The sequence below is a fragment of the Bos taurus genome, chromosome 21 (assembly GCF_002263795.3).
Source record: "Bos taurus isolate L1 Dominette 01449 registration number 42190680 breed Hereford chromosome 21, ARS-UCD2.0, whole genome shotgun sequence".
NCBI lineage: Eukaryota > Metazoa > Chordata > Mammalia > Artiodactyla > Bovidae > Bos > Bos taurus.
The window spans coordinates 61,673,078-61,693,390 of NC_037348.1; the positions used below are offsets into that span (position 1 = coordinate 61,673,078).

Consider the following 20,313-nt stretch of genomic DNA (forward strand, 5'->3'; position numbering starts at 1 on the left):
AATAAAGTTTAAAACCATAAAATATGTCACAATTCAGAAAACCTTATTATGCACATACAGACATAATGAATCCGAGGGAATTTTATCATAACCACCACTTACGTCAAGAAAAATGTGCCCACCATGGACGCCATCCAAATCCCAACTTTCTTATGCTTCCCCAAAGTCAACTCCAGCTTTTTTGGTAATGGCTTTCTTTTCTTTATAGTTTTATCATTCAAATGTGTATCCCTCAACACTGTGGTTTAGATTTGCCAGATTTTGTTAGATATGCTTTGAAGTCTTTTAAAATGTAGTTTTCTTCTCCCCCATCTCTTTTTTCCTCCTTTATCTGTTGAAGAAGTGAGGTCATATGCACCATAAGGGTTTCCTTCCCGCAGTTAGAATTCTGCTGATTGCATTCCCGTGTCATAGTTTATCGTATTCTTCTGGTCCCTTCATATCCTGTGAATTGATAGGCTGAATCAGATTCAGGCTCTGTTTGTTTATTATTTCTTTTTTGGCAGGATTTCTTCATGGCTAGTGGCGTCTTCTTTTATCAGGAAGCATATACTGTCTGAATAGTTCTCTCCTTTTGATGTTAGTGTCTATCAGTGCTCAATGTCTGGATCCGTTAATTCATTAGGAGGTGGAAGTGGGATTAAGCTAAAACCATTCTTACTCATTTACTAGCTGAAATTTTTCTGTGTAAAGAGAAATTTCTCTTCATCTTCTATTTGGTTACCTAGTGGTACAATTCATATAGGAAAGGAAGGATGGATGCTTGATTGTTTCCCTTTATTCACTGGTTTTCAAAATTGAGTGGTTTCTTGCTATCCTCTGGAGGTGACCACTTAAGTTTTGTTACTGTTATAAACTCTTCGATTTACCCATTTTGTGTGTTTTAATCCATTATGGTTATTATCTTTATTGACTCAAATTGGATCATCTTTGGTTAGTGGTAGCATCTTCCAGGTTGACTCCCTAGACATATCTGACATAACTCTAGTAGTTTTTGATAGCGTTCTTGACATCTAGAAATGACGAGATCTTCCAAGATTATCTTGTATATTTCTAGCTCCAGACCTGAAATCAGTAATTTGTTCAAGGCGCCGTTTTAACAGGAAATAGTATTTCAAGAATACAGTTTGTGTACTAGGAATGCTCTTTGTTTGCTACTGTGTTGTTTCTTTTTCTCAGCTTTTCTTTTTGTGAATAGGGCTTGGGAATACAGAGGTATATATCTGTGTGTGTTTATATATATATATATTCTTTCTGTAAAAGAGAAAATTACCTTTTGAATTAAAAACGATACTTCCAAATACAATCCTGCCTCTTCTTTCATCTGCATCCCCTTCCATATTTGAATCCTGTTTTTTAAGGACACAGCAATGGTAGAATTAAAACATCACATAATTATTCATTTGCATTATTCCATGTCTGCCTATAATATCCCTAGTTAACAAAACCAAGGATCATCACAATATGAGCGAAAGTTGATTTTTTTCAGCTTGTTTTCCTGTTTTTTGCAGTTGTACTATGTCTGCATTGTCAGAACATATACCTATTATATACTCTATCATCTCCTTTATAACCCTTGTTGAGACTCAGTTCTGCAAATAATTATCTATTTACTGCTCACTGTCAGTTCTTACAGTGATGTTTCTTTAGTCATTTGGTGTATCTGAGACTTGCTTTCTAGTAGATTCTTACTCCTTTCCCTCATTTCTATGTTGATAACACTTTGAAGTCTTTAGACTTGAAATTTAATTGAGTATAGAGTCTTTGGTTCGTATTTTCATTCCTTGAGTCTTAAATATGTTACTTCCCTTTTTTCCTGGCATAAAGTGTTGCTGTCAATGTGATGACAATGTGATTTTACTTTCCTTGCAGAATATCTTCTTTTTGGCCTGGAAGCACAAAGAATATTTTCTTTTATTGTTAATTTCAGTAATTTTACCAGACTAGGTTGTATCTTAGAGCTGATCATCCTGGGTTGATTAGTATGTGGGTGTGATCTTTCATTTTGTAGTTTCACATTTATTTTTTTAAATTTCAGGAATCTTCTCTAATTAAATCATTTAGACTGTCTTGAATGCTGTAAGGAAATTAATAGGAGATTACTCTGGTGGTTTGATAAAGTTGATAAAATTTAGAAGGCATTCCTTTTAGTATTTGATAGTACTGTGTGTTTTAGTTATTATACTCAATCTGTTTAACTGTAGTTGTCAAAATCACCTTTTTTTGGTGTTTCGAATATGGGCTATTATGGTTGCACTGAAATTCCATTCAGGAAACTCTTTTTAATGATTACAAACACATTAAGAGAATTGATTGGTACGAAGAAATAACAAGCACATTCATTTATTTTGAGGTTTTTTTGTTAACTTAGGATATAGACAATGAAGATATATATCAGTACTCTGTCAGGAAAAGTTAAATTTAAAAATTTCCCAATAAATTAATAAAGAGCATTTGCATAAATGGAGTTTGTGTATGTAGAATGATAGTGGGTAGATACTTGCTTAAATTTTCCAGTCTAATGTGGTGTGTATGTGTTTAGAATATCCAGGCTCAAAACAAAACTACTTACGTAAATTGTCAAATTTTAACAGACATCGTTTATCTGAATAGCCATTTCAGATGTTGCAGACTACCTTACAGCTTTTATCAATCTCTTTCTTTACTATATCTATAATATAGTTTTAAGGAACTATAGAATCCTGAAAACTGTTTGTTTTAAATATTTTTCAATTAGTAGATTAAAATAGGTTATTCTTAAGAGTTTGAAATTACATACCACCTCCATACACTGTTAGCATTAAATAGCATTTTTAGTCATTGATGATTTATACCACTGGAACTTTAAATATTTTCTAGCAAGTAATTGCATGGATCATGTTGCTTATTGCTTCCTCTTCCAAGTTAAGAGATAAATAGAATTGAGCACTTATGAGTCCTTTATTTAAAGTTTGGAGTAAGTAGGAATTTGAATAGCATCTTTGCATAGAAAGCTTTCCTCAGTGAAAACATTGTCAACTTTTCCAGGATTATAATTTTGAGTGTTGCTTTGTTTTATAGTGAAAATGCCTCGTGTAAAAGCAGCTCAGGCTGGAAGACAGGGCCCTGCAAAGAGACGTCTTGCAGAACATTTTGCAGCCGGAGAGATAATCACTGATATGAACAAAAAGGAATGGAAACTGGGGTCTCCCATTGGCCAAGGTGGCTTTGGTTGTATATATCTTGGTAAGTATTCTACTACTTCTGATTGTCAGTCCAAAGATTTACAAGTTTGTTATCAAAATATTTCCTTAATTGCAGGTTTTACAGGATGCTCCTAATAGTCTACGTCAACATAATATTATTAGGCAAAAGTACCTCTCTGACGTGGGAGTGGAGAAGACGGTTGATTTAATCACAGTAGAAATAGAGGATAAGACATCTCTAGTGTTGCCCGTAGTGAGCATAGGCTTTATATTTCATAGATATTCTATATGATGTTAATCTCCTTTGAGACCCCAAAAAAGCCATATCTTTCTTTCCCCACCTCCACCCAATTAGGATACATTCCGTTTGTTTAGTGTAATTTGGAGATTTTTTCATATCTTTAATAGGTATGGATATTTTTTCTTTCTCTGCAGCCTTAATAGTCATCATGGTGGAATTTAAGAGAATGACCTAAAAATTGCATATTAAGTCTGAAATGTGCTATTTAATTAGCACATTATTTAAATTTTAGGGGACCCATTGTGGAACCCTGAGATACTATAAGTTAGCTAATTTGTTCATTTGAAAAACATTTTACCTGATTGCTTCTAAAGCTGTTTCTCTTAGAATATTAGTATTGATACAGTGCATTTAATGATTGCTTTTGATATTTCTCTCTGACTTTTCTATTATATATTCTTACTCCTCTAAACTTTATTTATTAAATTTCTGTATGAGGTTTATAAAATCTTGTTTTTAAAAACTTTCTTTTTCTTTCAAGCAACATCTTCCTGACAATACTACTATTAATACTAGATTAGCATCGTGTGAAAACTTGTTAGAAGTGCACACTCGAGTCCCACCCCAGACCCACGAATCAGCAGCTACAGGGAGAAGGTATATCCCTGTGACTGAAAAAGCCCTGCACGTGGTGCAGGTAGATGCCTGGGAAAGTTTGAGAACCGCTGACATAGATGAAAGAGCAGCTGCTCTTAGTCAAGAGGGGTCTAACTCAGCCAGGACCAATGAGTTGTAGTTGGTTAGCTGCAGTCTCTAGAGGTATGTTCATGAAACATAGTTTGAAAACCAGCACTTTACTGTATTTTATAAATACTGTGTCTCTAGATCAGTGGCACCTGTCTTAGGGGAAATAAATTGTTCCTTTAGTTTTATTCAGAACCAAACCCATCCCAGGGACCTAGACTATCTGACTTAAACTGAAAGCCTTCCTAAGTCATGAAAGGTTAGTAGCTGTAGCTAGCCAGGTCTGTATTTTTGACAATTCTGTAAGCTCGCTCTACTGCAGAATGTGTATACTGAAGACTTCCTATGTTAGGAATGGGAACTTATCTTAAAGCAAGTAAATTCTTCACTTTGTGTTAGTTAAGTTGCTTTTGGCAAATTTGCAACTTGCTTTGCATGTGTGCCACCTGTTTTATCTGTATTGGTATTTCTCATCAGAAAGTGCCATCTAATAGTATTTTTAATAATCAATGGTTTGACAGATTTCTGTAATAAAGCTTTCACTTTTTAAAAACTAGATTGATCTGGAAAAGGAGTTTGCTTCAGTATTGCAGCCTCCACTTTATCTCTCTCTGCCCACTGACCCCAAAACAGCCATTTTCAACATCACCAGCAGTTTCTGCTAAAAGACTGCTTTTTTGTTTAGATGCTTCCTGCAGCGTTTGATACGGTTCACCTTCTCCTCATAAACACGGGTCCCGTTGTCTTTCATAATACACACCTTCACCTGTGGTCTTCCTCCTACCTCTCGACGTGCTCAGTCGTCTTTGTAGCTACCTCGGTGCTCTCAGCTCACTTTGCCTTCTGTGTAGTCTCTTTGAGTGATCTCATCGAGTCTCTTGGCTTCTGTTGTCTCTTTTTGTTGATTTCCATATCTTTTATTAGTAGCCAAGGACTTACTTGGTCCCTTGAGTCCAAGCCCATAGTCAGTACCCTACAAGGGATCTCTGGATGACCCACAGGCATGTCTAAAATGTATATCATCCTCTTCCATCTTGTGATTCTGTCAGGATCAAGAGAGGATGATCTGATTGAATGACACCCCTCAAGCAAGATACTGGAAAGCATTCTCAAGTGTTATTACTCTAATCTTCCTGGTATTTCAGCTGGTGCTGTTGCTTCCGCTATGAGACTTCTCAGATACATTCATTTCTCCCTCTCTTTTGCTGGTTCTGCCTGGGTTCAGGTCATTTTCACGTCTTGTCTGGATTCTCACTATAGCAGTGAATTTTCTCTGCTCAGCCCTGCCCTCTTGCATCCTGTTATTCACATTGTAGCTTGAGTGATCTACTCTGTTTATTTGATGCTTCTCCGATGGCTCCCCCAGGGACCTTAGGATGAAGTGCCAGACTTTGAGAATGGCATCCCAGGCCTTCCACGCAGTCTGGTCCCTATGTAACTTTTTTCTTCATCCCTTTTATTTCCTCAGAATCTATCTTTGACTAGCATGCTGCCCTTTGCCTCCTGATCTTTGTAGGTGATGTTTCTTTTGCTTTATTTTTCCAAAGCTGACCTTAGGGCAGGTGGTATCTGATTACAATGCTCCTCTGTTAACCCTTTCATAGTGTGTTTCACACTGCACTGAAATTTTGTTTTTCTCAAAATAAATATGTCCTCCTTGGCAGTGAAACAACTCTTCTTATTGTTTCCTGGTATCTGGCATATTTTTCAGTATATGTTTGAATGAATTATTGAACTTCCCTTTCCCCCTTTGAATTGTGCAGTATTTTTGGGATACTATCCTCATTTTAACACTTTGTGCATTAAATCCTTATTTTAAAAAATTTAACTTTGCTCTGTTATTAATTCAGCGTCTGGGTGATGCAGTCACCCAGCAGGAGTGTTCCTTAAGGAGCCCAGACCTCTTTTGCCCATTTAGCCATTTGTATGGCTTGGTGTTCCTTCTGTTGTCTGAAGTATTTTAGCTACAGCCTTTTCACAGTACTGCTGCTTTCCAGCTGATTGGTGTCTTCTCCGTTTCCTTTGCCTGTCCCTCCGCATCTCTTCAGCTTCTTATGTGAGAATGCCTTAGGGCCCAGTCCTAGGACTTCTTCTTTCCTCTGTCTATACTCATTCCCTAGGGGCCCTTCCAGTTTCATGACTTTGAATGAATAGCATTTCTGTGTTGACTCTCAAATTTCTTTATCCAACTTGGACCACTCTTCTGAACTCAGGACTTGTACATCAGCTGCCTGTTTAACACCTGAACTTGGATGTTTAATAAGCATCTCAAACTTAAGAGACCCCAAAACACCAGCTCCTCCTGCAGTTTTCTGTCATAGCAAGTAGCAACTTCCTCTTTCTGGTTGCTCAGGCCAAAAACCTGGAGTCATCCTGGCCTCTCCCCTCCACCCCGCCTTACCCTCTGCATCTAATTCATCAGCAAATCTTGTTGGCTCTTCTTTGAAAATATGTCCACAATCCGACCACTTACCACCGCCTTGTGTGCTGCTGCTCTGGTTCACGCTGCTACCATTCCTCACCCAGCGTATTCTGATAGCCTAACTAACTCTCTGCTCTGCTCTTACTGTCCACCCTCCGTTCTCCACAAAGCCACTCGCAGAATTCTTTAGAAAATCAGTCTGAGCTTACCATTTCTCTTCTCCAGCTTCCAGTGGCTCGCCGTTGCATTCATAGCCACAGCTTTAGGTCGCCTGTCTTTGTATTTGTTCTCTGCTGCTTTTCTGATCTGTGCTCTGTTACTTTGCACCTCACTTGTTCTTCTCCGGGCACATGTAGGCCTTTGCACTGGACTGCCTGGAATGTTCTCCCAGATTATTTCCATGGCTCCGTCCCTCACTGTCTCCAGACCATTGCTCTAGTGACACCCTGTCACTGAGTTTCCTTTTACTAACTTGCAACTCTCTACCTTCCTTTCCTGCTTAATTTTTCTTTCTCTTGCACTTACTGCCATCAAATATACTTTATATTTTAATCGTTGTCTGTGTCCAACTACTGAAATGTTAGCATCATAAAAGTAGAGATTGTTTGCTCCTGTTCATTGCTAAATCAGTTTCATAGAAACTGGCATGTAATAGCTATCTGGTAAAAAAATATGTGTTTAATGAGCATGGCAAACCTTATTTTCCTAATTCAGCATTTTAGGGCAACTATGCTTCTTATTTGCACAAAATAATACGACAGCCACATTAAAATTACTCTGGATGGCATTTCAAAAGTCTAGTGCCAATATCCTGAGCCACTGTTCTAGAGAAGTTACCTTTACCCCAAACGAGTGCTTTTTAGAACTTTAGCTCCCTCTCTTCTTACCTTCCTAATGCTACTTCTTAAAAGGATTCCCTAGTTTGTTAAATTTAAGAAATTGTATTAGTTATCATCCTCTTGGGAATTCAGAGCATATATTAGCATATCAAAGACCAGGAGTACTTTTGAATTAAAGAAATCTTTAACTCAGTTTTCCATACTTAATTGATGATCACATTGAAAATAGCAGCAATTGTAAGATGACTTCCAATTTCAGACATGTTAAATTGTGGGAAAAAAGTCTTAAAATTGATGGAAATAGGCAGTAATGATATCCTGAGACACATATTTGGGAACTGAAATTTATTCTACCAAAAGGTTATAGATATACAGATCTAAATATTAATAAAGGGTTAGTAAAAGGCTATAATAGTGCTACTTCTTGTTCTGATATCATATATGTCACTTTTTCAAACAGCTGATATGAATTCTTCAAAATCCGTGGGCAACGATGCACCCTGTGTTGTAAAAGTGGTAAGGAAATGTTTCTAGCTGATTTTTTTCTTTTCTGTTGATTTAGTTGTATTTATTTTGTAAAACATTCTTTTTAATAACTAGAATTAATTAAACCATAAGGTACTGCATTTTTAATAATGATTCATAATTATTAAGTGAGACCAAACATAGCTTTATAGTTCTAAATAATTTGAATTCAGAAGCTCTCTCCCCTCTCTTGCATTTAGTGGCACTAGTATTTGTGGGAAAGGAGTGAAGGCTGGAGGCTTGTGGGTGTGGGGTAGGGACACTCAGCTCCTTCATTTTATTTCAGCTATATTCATAGTAGATGAGATGCTTCTTTATATCCTACAAGATGATACTACTTTAATGAGCTTTATTGTATTTTGTCATGCATTTGCTTCTGAACTTACACTTGGTCAGTTTTTCTTTTTATTTCCCGTTATCTTTCCTTCCCCTTTCATTTTAGGAAATAGTTATTTATTTGTGGTCACTTTGAAACTTCTTTTTGCTACCCTGATGTTGAAATTAGTTTGTAATGGGTAAAGGCAGACAATATCTTGTCTAACATAGACATACTCTGAATAGCCAGGTCAATTTATATATTGGCACTAACAAGCATTTTAACTACTATTTGTTAGTAAGTGAAGGTGTATGCGTATGCATCTTTTTGCTTACCAGCATTTGTAACTCCCCTCTCAAAATTCTTCATTGTGTGTAAAGAACACGTTTTTGTTAAATAGAAGAAGTAACAGGGTCTCTTATTTGGGCAGATTACCACAAAGTCCCCCCAGCGCTGCTTTTTTCCCTAAAGGCTACAGATTTCTGGAATTAGAATTACCTCAAGGTTTTTTGATTGATTTATTTTACTGTCTTTTTTTTAAAAAAAGAATATATTTGATCTCGTTTGAGTTAATAACTCTTGGATCTGAGTTGTTTTTTGATTGTGTTCACCAAGTTTTTATTCACGTATAGTTTTTATAAGGAAATAGATATGAAATAAACAATTTGAATCCTTTTTGACAAGTGCATATGCCTGTATAATCCTACCTCTGTTAAAATACAGAGCATTTCTATCGTTCCCAAAAGATTCTGGTGTCATTTTCTGATCACCGTGGAGGAAACCACTTGTCTGAGTTTCCTTCCTCCCTGTGGATTGTTTCTAGAATGTCCTATAAATGGTATTTATGCAGTACATTCTGTTTTGCCTCTTACTACTTATGCTCAGCATAGTGTTTTAAAGGCTCGGGTATCTTGTTGGCATCTCAGTTGCTTGGTCAGTCTTTATGTCGTAGTATTATACGGTAGCTATATTAGACTTAGTTTTCTATTTCCTGTTGATAGACGTTTGGATTGTTTCCAGTTTTGGGCTCTTATAAGTAGACCTTCTGTAAATACTCTGGTCACTGTTTTTCTTGGATCAGTACCTAGAATTACTGGTTTATAGGGAAGGTGCATATTTAAATTTATAAGAAAGTACTAGCCAGATTTCGAAAGTGGTTGTTACTATTTTACACAGCCACCAGTAACGTGTGAGAATTCCAGCTGCTCTGTGTCCCCTTTAACACTTGGAATTGTCAGGTATGTTGTTGGTTTGTTGGGACTGTGATATCAGAAATGTAGTAGTGTCTTCATAGTTTTAGCTTATATTTACTTGCTGACTGGTTGTGAGCACTTGTGCATTATGATTATTGACAATTTATATATTTTCCTTTGTGGAGCCTCTTCAGTCTTCTGTGGTCTTCTGGTACCGCCCTTCCCCCTCTTTTTGTTAATAACTAGTTTTGCTTTTTATAATTCAGTGTAAGAGTTATTCTGCATACAAGTCCTTTCTTAAATACATGTGTTGTAAATCTTTTCTCATAGTTTGCGGTTTGCCTGTTTATTTTCTGAATACTTTTTCTGCATCTTTTGAGATGAATCGTAGGATTTTCTTCTTTTATTTTGTTAATGTGGCATTTATATTGATTGATATTTGGATGGTAAACTGACTTTGTATTCTTATCAGACACTCCAGTTAGTTACGGTGTATTATGCTTTTTGCATAATGCTGGAATTGATGTGCTAATATTTCATTAAGGATTTTTGCATCTTTGTTCATGAGGGATATTGGTTGTTAATTTTTCCTAATATTCCTGCAATGAAAGCATCTCTCATCTCCTTGTGTGGTGTCGGTGTCAGGCTTCTTGGCGTACTGAGCTTGGTCTCCCCTTCTGGCCCCACAGCATCTCAAGTGTCCTGTCTTGGGGCTCATTTGCTTGTCTCCGGTCCTTTAGAAGTCACAGTCCTGTACTGCCTATTTTGTCAGATGTCTGAGGATAGTCATTTTCCTGTATTTTGTCCAGTGTTCATATTTGTTTACTGTGAGAGGGCTAATTGGATCCCAGCTATTCCGTCATGCCCGTGGGTGGAAGCAACGTGGGTAACCTTAAAGTGAGTGTGGTTGGTTTGTTTCCCCTGCCATTTCACTTTTCTTTATGCCTTTTCGTTTTGGATTTTTCTTCCTTCTCATGTATTAAATTCCTTTGAAATACTTAGTTTGCTGCTATGTCAGAGGAACAAAAGTTTGTACTATTAAATTGGGTCATTTGCATTGAATTTGCATGGAATATTATCTGCATTTGTCTTTGATACGACAAATTAAAATATTAAAATCTATGGGTAAGATGAGTTTCTTCTTAGGATCTTTAAATAGTTTCCACTGTGGGAAAAAAACAAGTCCCCTTATGAACTTGTCATAATAGTGGGGTTCAGAAAATACGGTTGCCTCTGACCACCAGGCGGCTGCTTTACCTGCACGGTTATCTCCAGGTCTCAGAGGAAAGTGCCTGAGCCACGGCTTGTAGGTGGGGCTGCTGTGTAACCATGTCTCTTTTTCTTCTGTGTAACCTTAGCTTCTTTAAAGTATGTTTTATTTTAGGCTTACAATATTCTTCACTGTGAGTAGTTCTAAGAATTTTATTTGTTAGTCAGTGTCTTTTTTGCTTACAGAATTATGAAAGAAAATGGGCAGAAACAAGTATATCCTCACTGCTTAAGGTAGCAAATTACATTTCTAAGTTAAAAGCCATTTGTCATCACCCCTGGTTCAGGCCTCTGTCTCCTGTCTCCTAATTTGGTTCCACTCCCATTCGCCCATATTACGTCTTCCCTTTATAATTAGGGCGATGATCAATATTCAGCTGATTTCTCTCTTGCATTTAATATTTCAGTAACATTTTCAATGTCCTGGTTTGTCTGTGATCCTGGAAGAATGCCATAAGCAAAATAATGTTGACTTTTTTTCCCTCTCTAAGAGCTGGTTTAGTGATTGCTGTTGGTCGTCTTCCCTCATACCTGTCTTTCCTGAACTCCGTTAAACCGCGGGAGGCCCGTTCTGTATATTTCCATCTGTTTTACAATTTCACTTGGTGATATCCTTCTCATGGCACTACTTGTTTTAGTTTTTAGGTGTTAATTTTATCTCCCCAACTAGATTTTAAGGACCTTGTTTTAAAATTTGTTTTCTTTATGCCACCCTTAAATGCCTGTTTTATTCTTTTCAAAACTTTTTGGCCATAATTGCTTACCACCTTGTAACTTCCTGATGCACCTATTTCTGTTTCTTGTCTGTGCCTTCTAGCGTAGGCCTGTCTGTGATTTGTCTTGTGATAGGCAGCGCCATAGCTCTGTTCATTACTTATCTACAGTTCTTTTATTCTCATAGAGCTTTGTAGAAGTCAGAATGATTCATCAAATACAAACATGTGAAATGACTATCACCTCTTTCCAGTATTAAGATCAGAACTGTTTATGAACATTTGCTTGTTAAACATCAGGAGCTATTAAATACCATTTTTTTCAAAGAACAAGTCCTATTCTTTGGGGGAAACTTCGTAATTAATTACCCAAAAAAGCAAGATATAAAACTATAATACACAGGTAATTGTATAAAATAGCTATATATAGAAAGAAAATATAGTATTTCCAGATTTTCTAAAGTGAATTGGTATTTTATCTTTAGAGAAAGAAAAAAATTGTTTAAGAAATAAAGGCAAATTGATTTTTAATGTGAAATTAGACTTAATAATTTAATAGCATATCAAATCAAACAGTGGTTTCAGCTCTGGTTACACAGGATAATTACAATCTCCAAGTGCAGGGCTGGGTTATCGGTATTTTTAGTAAAGTCTCCTCAAGAAATTCTGTTATACATCAAGATTGAGAGCCACTGGTGGGGTCTGGCGCCTAGAGCACCGTAGTTCTGAAGTCTTCAGTGGGATCCTGTGCTCATGCCCGTGCTTATCTTTGCCTGGTATCCTTTTATTCCCTGGGGGCACCAGGTACCCTGTGCTTCTGGTAGGGTTTCGGTCTCCGTGTGGAAGCCTGGTTGGAACATTTGATTACTGCACTTGCAGTGTTAACGGGTGTGCACAAGAGCTCCAAATACTAATCCATGCATTTCTTACATTTGGTCTTGAAGTGAAGTAACGACTAACACATTTAAGACAGATGTTTAGGTATATGCTAGGTATAGTCTCCAGAGAAGGCGATGGCACCCCACTCCAGTACTCTTGCCTGGCAAATCTCATGGACGGAGGAGCCTGGTGGGCTACAGTCCATGGGGTCGCTAAGAGTCGGACACGACTGAGCGACTTCACTTTCACTTTTCACTTTCATGCATTGGAGAAGGCAATGGCAACCCACTCCAGTGTTCTTGCCTGGAGAATCCCAGGGATGGGGGAGCCTGGTGGGCTGCCGTCTGTGGGGTCGCAGAGAGTCGGACACGACTGAAGTGACTCAGCAGCAGCAGCAGCAGCAGGTATAGTCTCTGTCCTCCTCAGTGACCGGGTCTGGTTCGCCCTTACTGACTTACGGGAGTGGTCCTGGACTCATGGTGCTAGGGCACTGGTGATGGAGACCTGAGAGGCACTCTCTGTATTTTATTTCAGGAAAGTAAACGTGTAGAGAGAAATGGTAAATTGGATAATGCAAGGAGAAAAACGTCTTTTTGTGTATTTAAAAAAAAAAATATTTATTTGTATGGGGTCTTAGTTGTGGCACTCTCGCTCTTTTGGTGTGGCAGGCAAGTTTCTCTCTAGTCATGGTGCCTGGGCTTAGTTGCCTGTCAGCATGTGGGATCTTAGTTCCCTGACCAGGGATTGAACCCATGTCCCCTGCACTGCAAGGTGGATTCTTAACCACTGAACCACCAGGGAAGTCCCTCCTTTTGTGTTTCCTTGTTAACAGATTGTATAATGGATTACTTCATTCAGTCCCCCTTTGTGGTCATGTCAGTGAGCTAGTAGCAGAACTGGGGTAGAGGTCAGGCTTTGGGATCTTATATTCTAACAGTTCTTTATGTTATAGTCTGTTGCCAGCATGTACTAATAGATATCTGTAGTCTGAAGTTCTCTGGAAAGAAGGTGAAGACTGATGTTTAATTTCCTACACTGATGTTATGAGAAGTGACCTGAATTTTCAATTCATATATCATAATTTTTTGGTAGGAAGGAGAAACTTTATACAGCTTCATTTTTAAATGGCAGCCAGTTGCTTTTAGATGGTGCCGTTGAAATATATCACATTTTAATTTTTTTTCTGTTGTCATCTTCATTTTGACACTTAGAAGTCTTAAAGAAACGTTTAGTGATATTCTAGTTAAAATGTCAGTCCCAATTTCTTTTCTAAATCTTGGCTATTATAGAGTTGGCAAAGTATTTTAGATTTGAAGTATGTTAATAAAATTTTTAGTTATGAGTTAAGGTATTTTCTTCAACAGAAATAGCTTGCTTTGGCTGGAGTGCAGTGCCAAGGAAGTAGGTCCTTTATTTTGTTATAATGGAATTTTATTGAATTAGAAAAAAGGATGAAATGAGATCAAAGAGTCTTTATTGTAATGGGACTTTCAATATAATAGCTTGATTTATATAGGTTGATTCTTATTATTATAAGTTTAATAAATTATTGCCTGAAGGAAAGCTTGAAAATTAAAGTTGATATGACATAGGTTGAAACTGAATAAATCAGAATTTTATACAGATGGTAATAAGCCAGGAATGTGTCTTAGGAAACTCCTTTCAAACCTGAGTTATGAGCTACTCTAAAAGTTAGCCTTTGGGGAGATGCTTCCCAAAATTCCTCTCCTGAATTTCCATTTCTTACACTGAATCTGTTACTCCTCCTGCAGGCCTGTTCTCAGCCATGGGCTCTAAGCATTCACAAGTGTCTGTCTAGCTCCCATTGCTGCAAGGAAAAGAACTACAGGTTATGGCAAAACTTGCGGTTGTGAGTCCACAAGGTAGTGATTTGGCACACCTTAGTATACTGGTCAGTTTCTACTTCTTAATACATGGTGTACAGCCCGTGTGTACCAGTCTCTTCCAAAGCTTGCCTGTAACAAATAAGGCTAGCTTATTTTCCAGTTCTGATCCCAGTGTTATGTATGTTGCTCTTTTGCTGTGGAATACTTACTCTTAGTGGCTACTGCCTGACTCTGCATATTGTCTAATCAATCTTCCTGTAAGTACTTTAACTAGGGATTTCTATTCTTCTGAATAACAGGAAATCTGAGATAATAAACTGTGTATTTAGACTAGTTTTGTTTAAACTTTAAGGAGCAAAATTAACTTCTCTGACAGTGAGAGTATCTTGAATAAAGAAAACGTGAACATATATTAAGTATTTGCATATTTGTGGAAATCTACATATTTCTTCAAATTCTCTCTCTGATAAGGTAGTAGACTTCTCTTACCGCTTCTTCTAATGCTCCACTGACCCTGAAACTCCAGTTACACAGACATTCTGACTGAAATAACTTTCTTCCTGAACTTCTCCAAAAGAAAACAGCCCTAAAATTAGTTTAGAAATATTAGCCTCCTTATTTGAAAATTTGATACTTTTCAAAATTTTTTAGACTGTTAATAATTAAGATAATATCAACATAAACTATCAAACATTAAATACTGATCAGTTTTATTAGACAAAATTTACTATTTAGAAAGTTCACAAAATTATGTTTCCCACCATCCCAGATTTATTTAGCTAGGCAAAACTCCCAACAGGCTGATGTTTCTTATTTTTCAAGTACTTTTTTATGAATATAAGCCTCTTTACAAATAATTTTAACTGTTCATATCCCTTAAAATAAGAAATGAGTATTATAGTTCACTAACATTGGTGGAAAACAGTGTTTGTTGAGCCTCATTTCCTTCTGAACTTTAAATTATCATGCGGGGAATAAATTGTAGGCTTCCCTCCTTCAAAATCATAGGAATGAAGACAAAGGATCTAGTCACCTGGACATGCTTGCTTGCTCTGGGGTTCCAGAACACTTGTCTTTGTGATAAGATTGGTTTCCTGCCAGTTTTGGTGTTGGATATAACTGTGATGAGAAATTGGAAAGGAATGGGATTTTGCCACTAATGGGTTAAATCAGGTGTTGAAATTTTTGTTAAATCTCAGAAATAATCTTGTAGCCCCTTGGTGAAACAGTTAACATGGTTGCTGATCTTTGCTTAAGAGACAGTTTAATAATGGTGAAAATAAGGTTAAAAAGTTTTCTTAAATTTCTGCAAAGATTAGGCTGTATATCTGATTTTGTATCGTTTACCACATGTAGAAATGAACCCTGAGAAATACAAGACTTATGGACTCTTCTGAGACTATCTGAAACATACTCAAGCGTTTTACTTAATCTCAAACATAGTTTATAAACTGAAATATCAAAATCATACTGTTGGAAGAGGGCTTCCTAGGTGGCTCAGATGGTAAAGAATCCGCCTACAATGCAGGAAACCCAGGTTCGGTTCCTGGGTTGGGAAGATCCCCTGAAGAAGGGAATGGCTGCTCACTCTAGTATTCTTGTCTGGATAATTCCATGGACAAAGGAGCCTGTTGGGGGAACAGTCCATGGAGTCACAAAGAGTTTGAAAAGAAAAATTGATGTATTAGTGTTTTTTGAAGGTTCATTGAAAATTACTCAGTAATTTTAACTACTGTGTGTACTAACGAACTCTTTTATTTTAAGGAACCCAGTGATAATGGACCTCTTTTTACTGAATTAAAGTTCTACCAGCGAGCTGCCAAACCAGAACAAAGTAAGAAACACAGTACCCAATACAGTACACGTGTGTGTGCGCTTTTAAAGTGACCGCTGGCTTTGTTTTTTGTTTTAAGCCAAGATGAGAGCAGTATGGTTTTGTTATTTTTTACTTTACAGATTGTATTTATTGAGATTTGTGTGAAAGAATTTTGATCTCTTAATGGATTTGCTATGATAAGATTTCACTTATGTTGATAATACAGAGTTAATAAATAATATATGATTTAGGACATAGTGTTAAAAACTGAGAGTTAGCCCTAACCCATGAGAATGGCTCAGGGATCTCCAAACCTTCTTTTGAGTGTTTTCCTAAGTTCTGGAGACCATGACTTGCAGGGTTGCCGTCACGAGGAACTAGAACAGACCGCCAAGGGAGAGGGCAAGGTCTCTTCCCACTGCCCCGATCCTGCCTGTCCTCCTGTCCCCTTCCCCTGTCCCATACCCTCTCAGATCCAGGGAGTCTCCTGGTAGGCTGGTATTGGGTTTGAGAATCTTTCTAGAGGCTCTGTCTCTCCTCGAGCTTGATTTCCTGGCTGAGGACCTTTAGAATGAGGCAAAAAGTAAGACTCTGTGGAAACAAGTAAACACTTAGGTAATTGGAGATATTAATCTTAATGGCAGTACTGTGGTTTGACTTTAAAAAAAAATGTCTTTTGCAGATTTTTCATTTTAAGACAACATTTAGGGCAGGATAGCACAATTTTGTAGGTTGATAAAAATGTTTCAGTTGTAAAGTACTTTTCATTTATTGGTTATTATGTACTGTTCACTTATTTTTTGTGAATTAAGGTGGAATCTTACGCATTCTGTTCTTGAAGATATAAAAACCTGCTTATGTATAACAAAACTGAAATCACAAGCATGTGTTTTAACTTGTAGTTCAAAAATGGATCCGTACCCATAAACTGAAGTACCTGGGTGTCCCTAAGTATTGGGGGTCTGGTCTACATGACAAAAATGGAAAAAGGTAAAAACATGTGTGTTTTGTTTTTCTCCTCCCATTTTGAGCATTTATTGTTCAGTTTGATTAGTCAAGAGTTATGTACTGAGCACCTACCTGCAGTACTGCTCAGCCTTCACCTGGGTTGTGTGGAGTGTCTCCTGCCGAGATGAACACAGTGTTCTCTCTCGTCTGGGGGGCTTGTCCCAAGTGGTAGCAGCTGCCTGGAACCCAGCTGACGAGTAGGAACACAAAGCCAAAAGTGCCTGTGTTTTTGTTTTTTGTTTTTTCCCCTTAATAATGAATAAGCAAAGAGAAAACCTCATGTTGCTTATGTCAAAGGGAGCCCTCGGGCTTCAACATGGCATTTCCTGTTAGAGACATCAGCATAATCTGCCCGCCTTGATGAGGTTTCAGTCTAGCTGATGAGAAAAGCAAAGTTGTTTGAAACAACCAGAGACCAGTTTAAGTGCCAAATTGTGGGATTCTGCCTCGTGTGTGTCTTAGGAATTCAGAGAGGAGAGGACATTGTTGGCAGAGTTGAGTTGGAGGAAACCTCCAATGCTTTTGATGCATAATTGACACTTTAAAAAATATTTGATTGAATGAATAGAGTGTCATTCAGCAGTGCTGGTAGCTGAGATTCGGAGAGTCGTTTTGGTTGGAACTGGGATGTACTGGTTAGGATGCTCTCAGCTGCAGGTAAAGATAAAACTGACTCAGCTCTCTTTAAGTCACCATCAGGTGCCCCGGTTCCTTTATCTTGGCTTTGTTCTCTGTTAATTCTCCATTGTGCAGTCTCACGGTGACTGCCCATTTCTAGACTTCACATGCAGACAGTCCCCCACAGCAGAAAATACGGTTGCTTCGCATGAGTTTCAGTTTCCTGGCAGGGAAACCATTCCCAGGGGTCTTGTGCCCGGCATTCCTCCATGTTTTCTTTGTTGGAGTTTTATCAGTGCTCATTCTTAAACCAGCCACTGGCAAGGGCAGAGTGGTCACAGCGATGAGACAGGGGAGAGGACAGAGAGCCTGAACCCGAGCGGGGCTCCGCCGGACAAGATGGAGATTAGAGGAGCTGCTGGTGGGCGGCCAGCGCTCTGCACTGGGAAGTTCTGATCCTGGAACCCAGGGAGCCCAGCAACTCCGGGGAATGGCCAGATAGTATTTTGTTATAGTTTTTTTGGGACAAGTTTCTGTAGTTTTCATGAAATTTTTTAGAGAAATAGTATAGAGCAGACTAGACACAGACACTTGGTTTCAAATCTGTGCTTTGCCCCTTAAAATGTGTGTGACTGGGTACGTTACTCCTTGTCTCCGTTACCACATCTGTGAAGCAGAGTAACACCTACCCACATAATAAAGAGTATTAAATGTAAAGCTGTTAGAATGTGTACATGTTAGCTTTACTCTCAAGGGGGTCTTTAATCCCTTAAATATTAAGAACTGCTGGTTTAGAAAAGCACTGTAGACAAGGAATAGCATCTCAAGCGGGGAATGACCTGAACACGGGCAGAGTAGGCTTCTGGCCTTCGGGGTGGCCTCGTGGCCATCTGTCTTTAACAAAGAAAGGGTGATTGCACACACATGAGAAAGAGAAGGAAATGACTTGGAGAAAGAGGCTGAGGCAGGTAATGAAGACACGGGAGAAAGGGCTGTTTGGAGCCTGTGTGCGATAGGTGGCTGGAAGCTACTGCAGGTGCTTACTCAAGGAACAGACACGTCTGACGTACAGCTGACCCCCCATTGACTCCTGGTGACCTTACCACTGAGCCCGTGTCTTTTGTGACGTAGAGTTGGCTGCAGATATCTTCTGAATGGGAAGGTACATCACCCGTAAGGTAATGATTTACTTTTTAGGTTGAAGCTCTTAAGAAATAATCATTTTAGTTCTTAGAAAAGTAAAAAAAAAAAGTAAGACTCCTTCCCGCCCTCCTCCCCTGCCAGAAATCCTTACTTCCTCCTGTAACTCATCTGAAGTGATGTGAATATAGTGCTTAGCACAGTGTTAGGCTCGTAAAAATGTTGGCTGCTTTCATTATTAAATCATTTATGCTGGTTTATAGATTCCCATTATTTGCATTGTTGTATTCAAGTCCCTAGGAAAGTATACACCAGTGGTTTTACTTTAGAGAAGTTACTTGGAAGTAGCTTTTCTTTTAGTGCTCTGGTAGAAATAATTTTGTGGAAGAACGTGGTCGATTTCTGTGCAGTAGACAGAATCTTGCTTCATTTGATGTGGGTAGTTCAGACATGGTGAGAAGAGGGAGGAATTGTTGAGAGTAGTGGTGGGGTGATCTGTGAATAAAAACAGAGCTCCACGTCCTGTGATGTGTTAATAGATCTCCAGTAGAATTAAACTCCGTGTGCTTCAGCTCCCTTTCAGAGTGTCAGCAGAGGCTGTATTTTTTCATTACCTACACGTTATTTTATAATAATTACACAATCATATCACTCATTTGTAAAAACAAACACATCCGTGAGTCCTTGGTTTCCTCCCTCAACCTCTCAAAACCTATTGTACAGAGGAAATCAGGAAGTCAGCATCAGTGTTCCCTCTTTATTATGTTTGAGGTCGGGGTACTGAAGGTCTTAGAAAAATTAAGACATTTTGCCACTGACTAATTACATGACTTTGGACAAATAACTTTGCCTCTATAAATGTTAATTCTTTTATTAAAAGATGTTTAGAAGGATCTCTAATTCTTTTCCAGTTCAAGAATAGGTAGAATCTTGGATTTTTTATTTGGCATATTGCCTTTTAACTGTTAGCTCTTCCTTTTTCCTATAGAATTGTCATACTGTATTTTTATCTTAGAAACCTAAAATATGTAAGATTTTTGTGTCCTACTTATGTTTATTTATTTTGATATATTTAGTGTGATGGTCAAAAATGTGAATTTACCACTTCCTAGAGGACAAATGACCAATGATTAGTTTTCTTCTGCTGTAAAATGGGGCTCCTGGGGGTGCCTACCTCATCAGGGTGATGGGAGGTTTAAATGCACTGACATTAATACATCTAAAGTGCTTAGAATAGGGCCATTCTCCTATTTCAGTAAATGCCAGCTGTTGTTGTTACAGTGATTATTAATCTTTTTCCCATTAGAAAATAGCTTCATTTTGAGTGTTTGATACATCTTGGTTTTTTATTGATTTATCGAGTGGTTTAACTAGACAGCTCAGAATTTGGAAAACTATAAAGATAAAAGTGGTTCACAGAGCAAAAGATGAACCATGTCACTGCGACTAGGTGATGCTTTTCAGTGCCCTGAAGTACGCTGTATGCACAGCGTACAGAAACATATGTATGGTTATTGAGTCGTGGAGTTTGGGTGCTGGAAAAGACCTTAGAAAGCGC

The 20,313-nt window shown here is 38.0% G+C and overlaps 1 protein-coding gene across 1 annotated transcript in view; it reads left to right on the plus strand.

Moving 5' to 3' along the window:
* Window positions 1-3,060: 3,060 nt before the first annotated feature.
* The window catches only part of VRK1 (VRK serine/threonine kinase 1), a gene marked incomplete at its 5' end in the record, with an annotated part of 46,152 nt that continues 28,899 nt past the window's right edge, over window positions 3,061-20,313 (plus strand). The window contains 4 exon segments of the mRNA NM_001038224.2: window positions 3,061-3,225; window positions 7,892-7,947; window positions 15,938-16,007; window positions 16,892-16,979. Coding sequence (NP_001033313.1) covers window positions 3,066-3,225; window positions 7,892-7,947; window positions 15,938-16,007; window positions 16,892-16,979 — 374 coding nt within the window.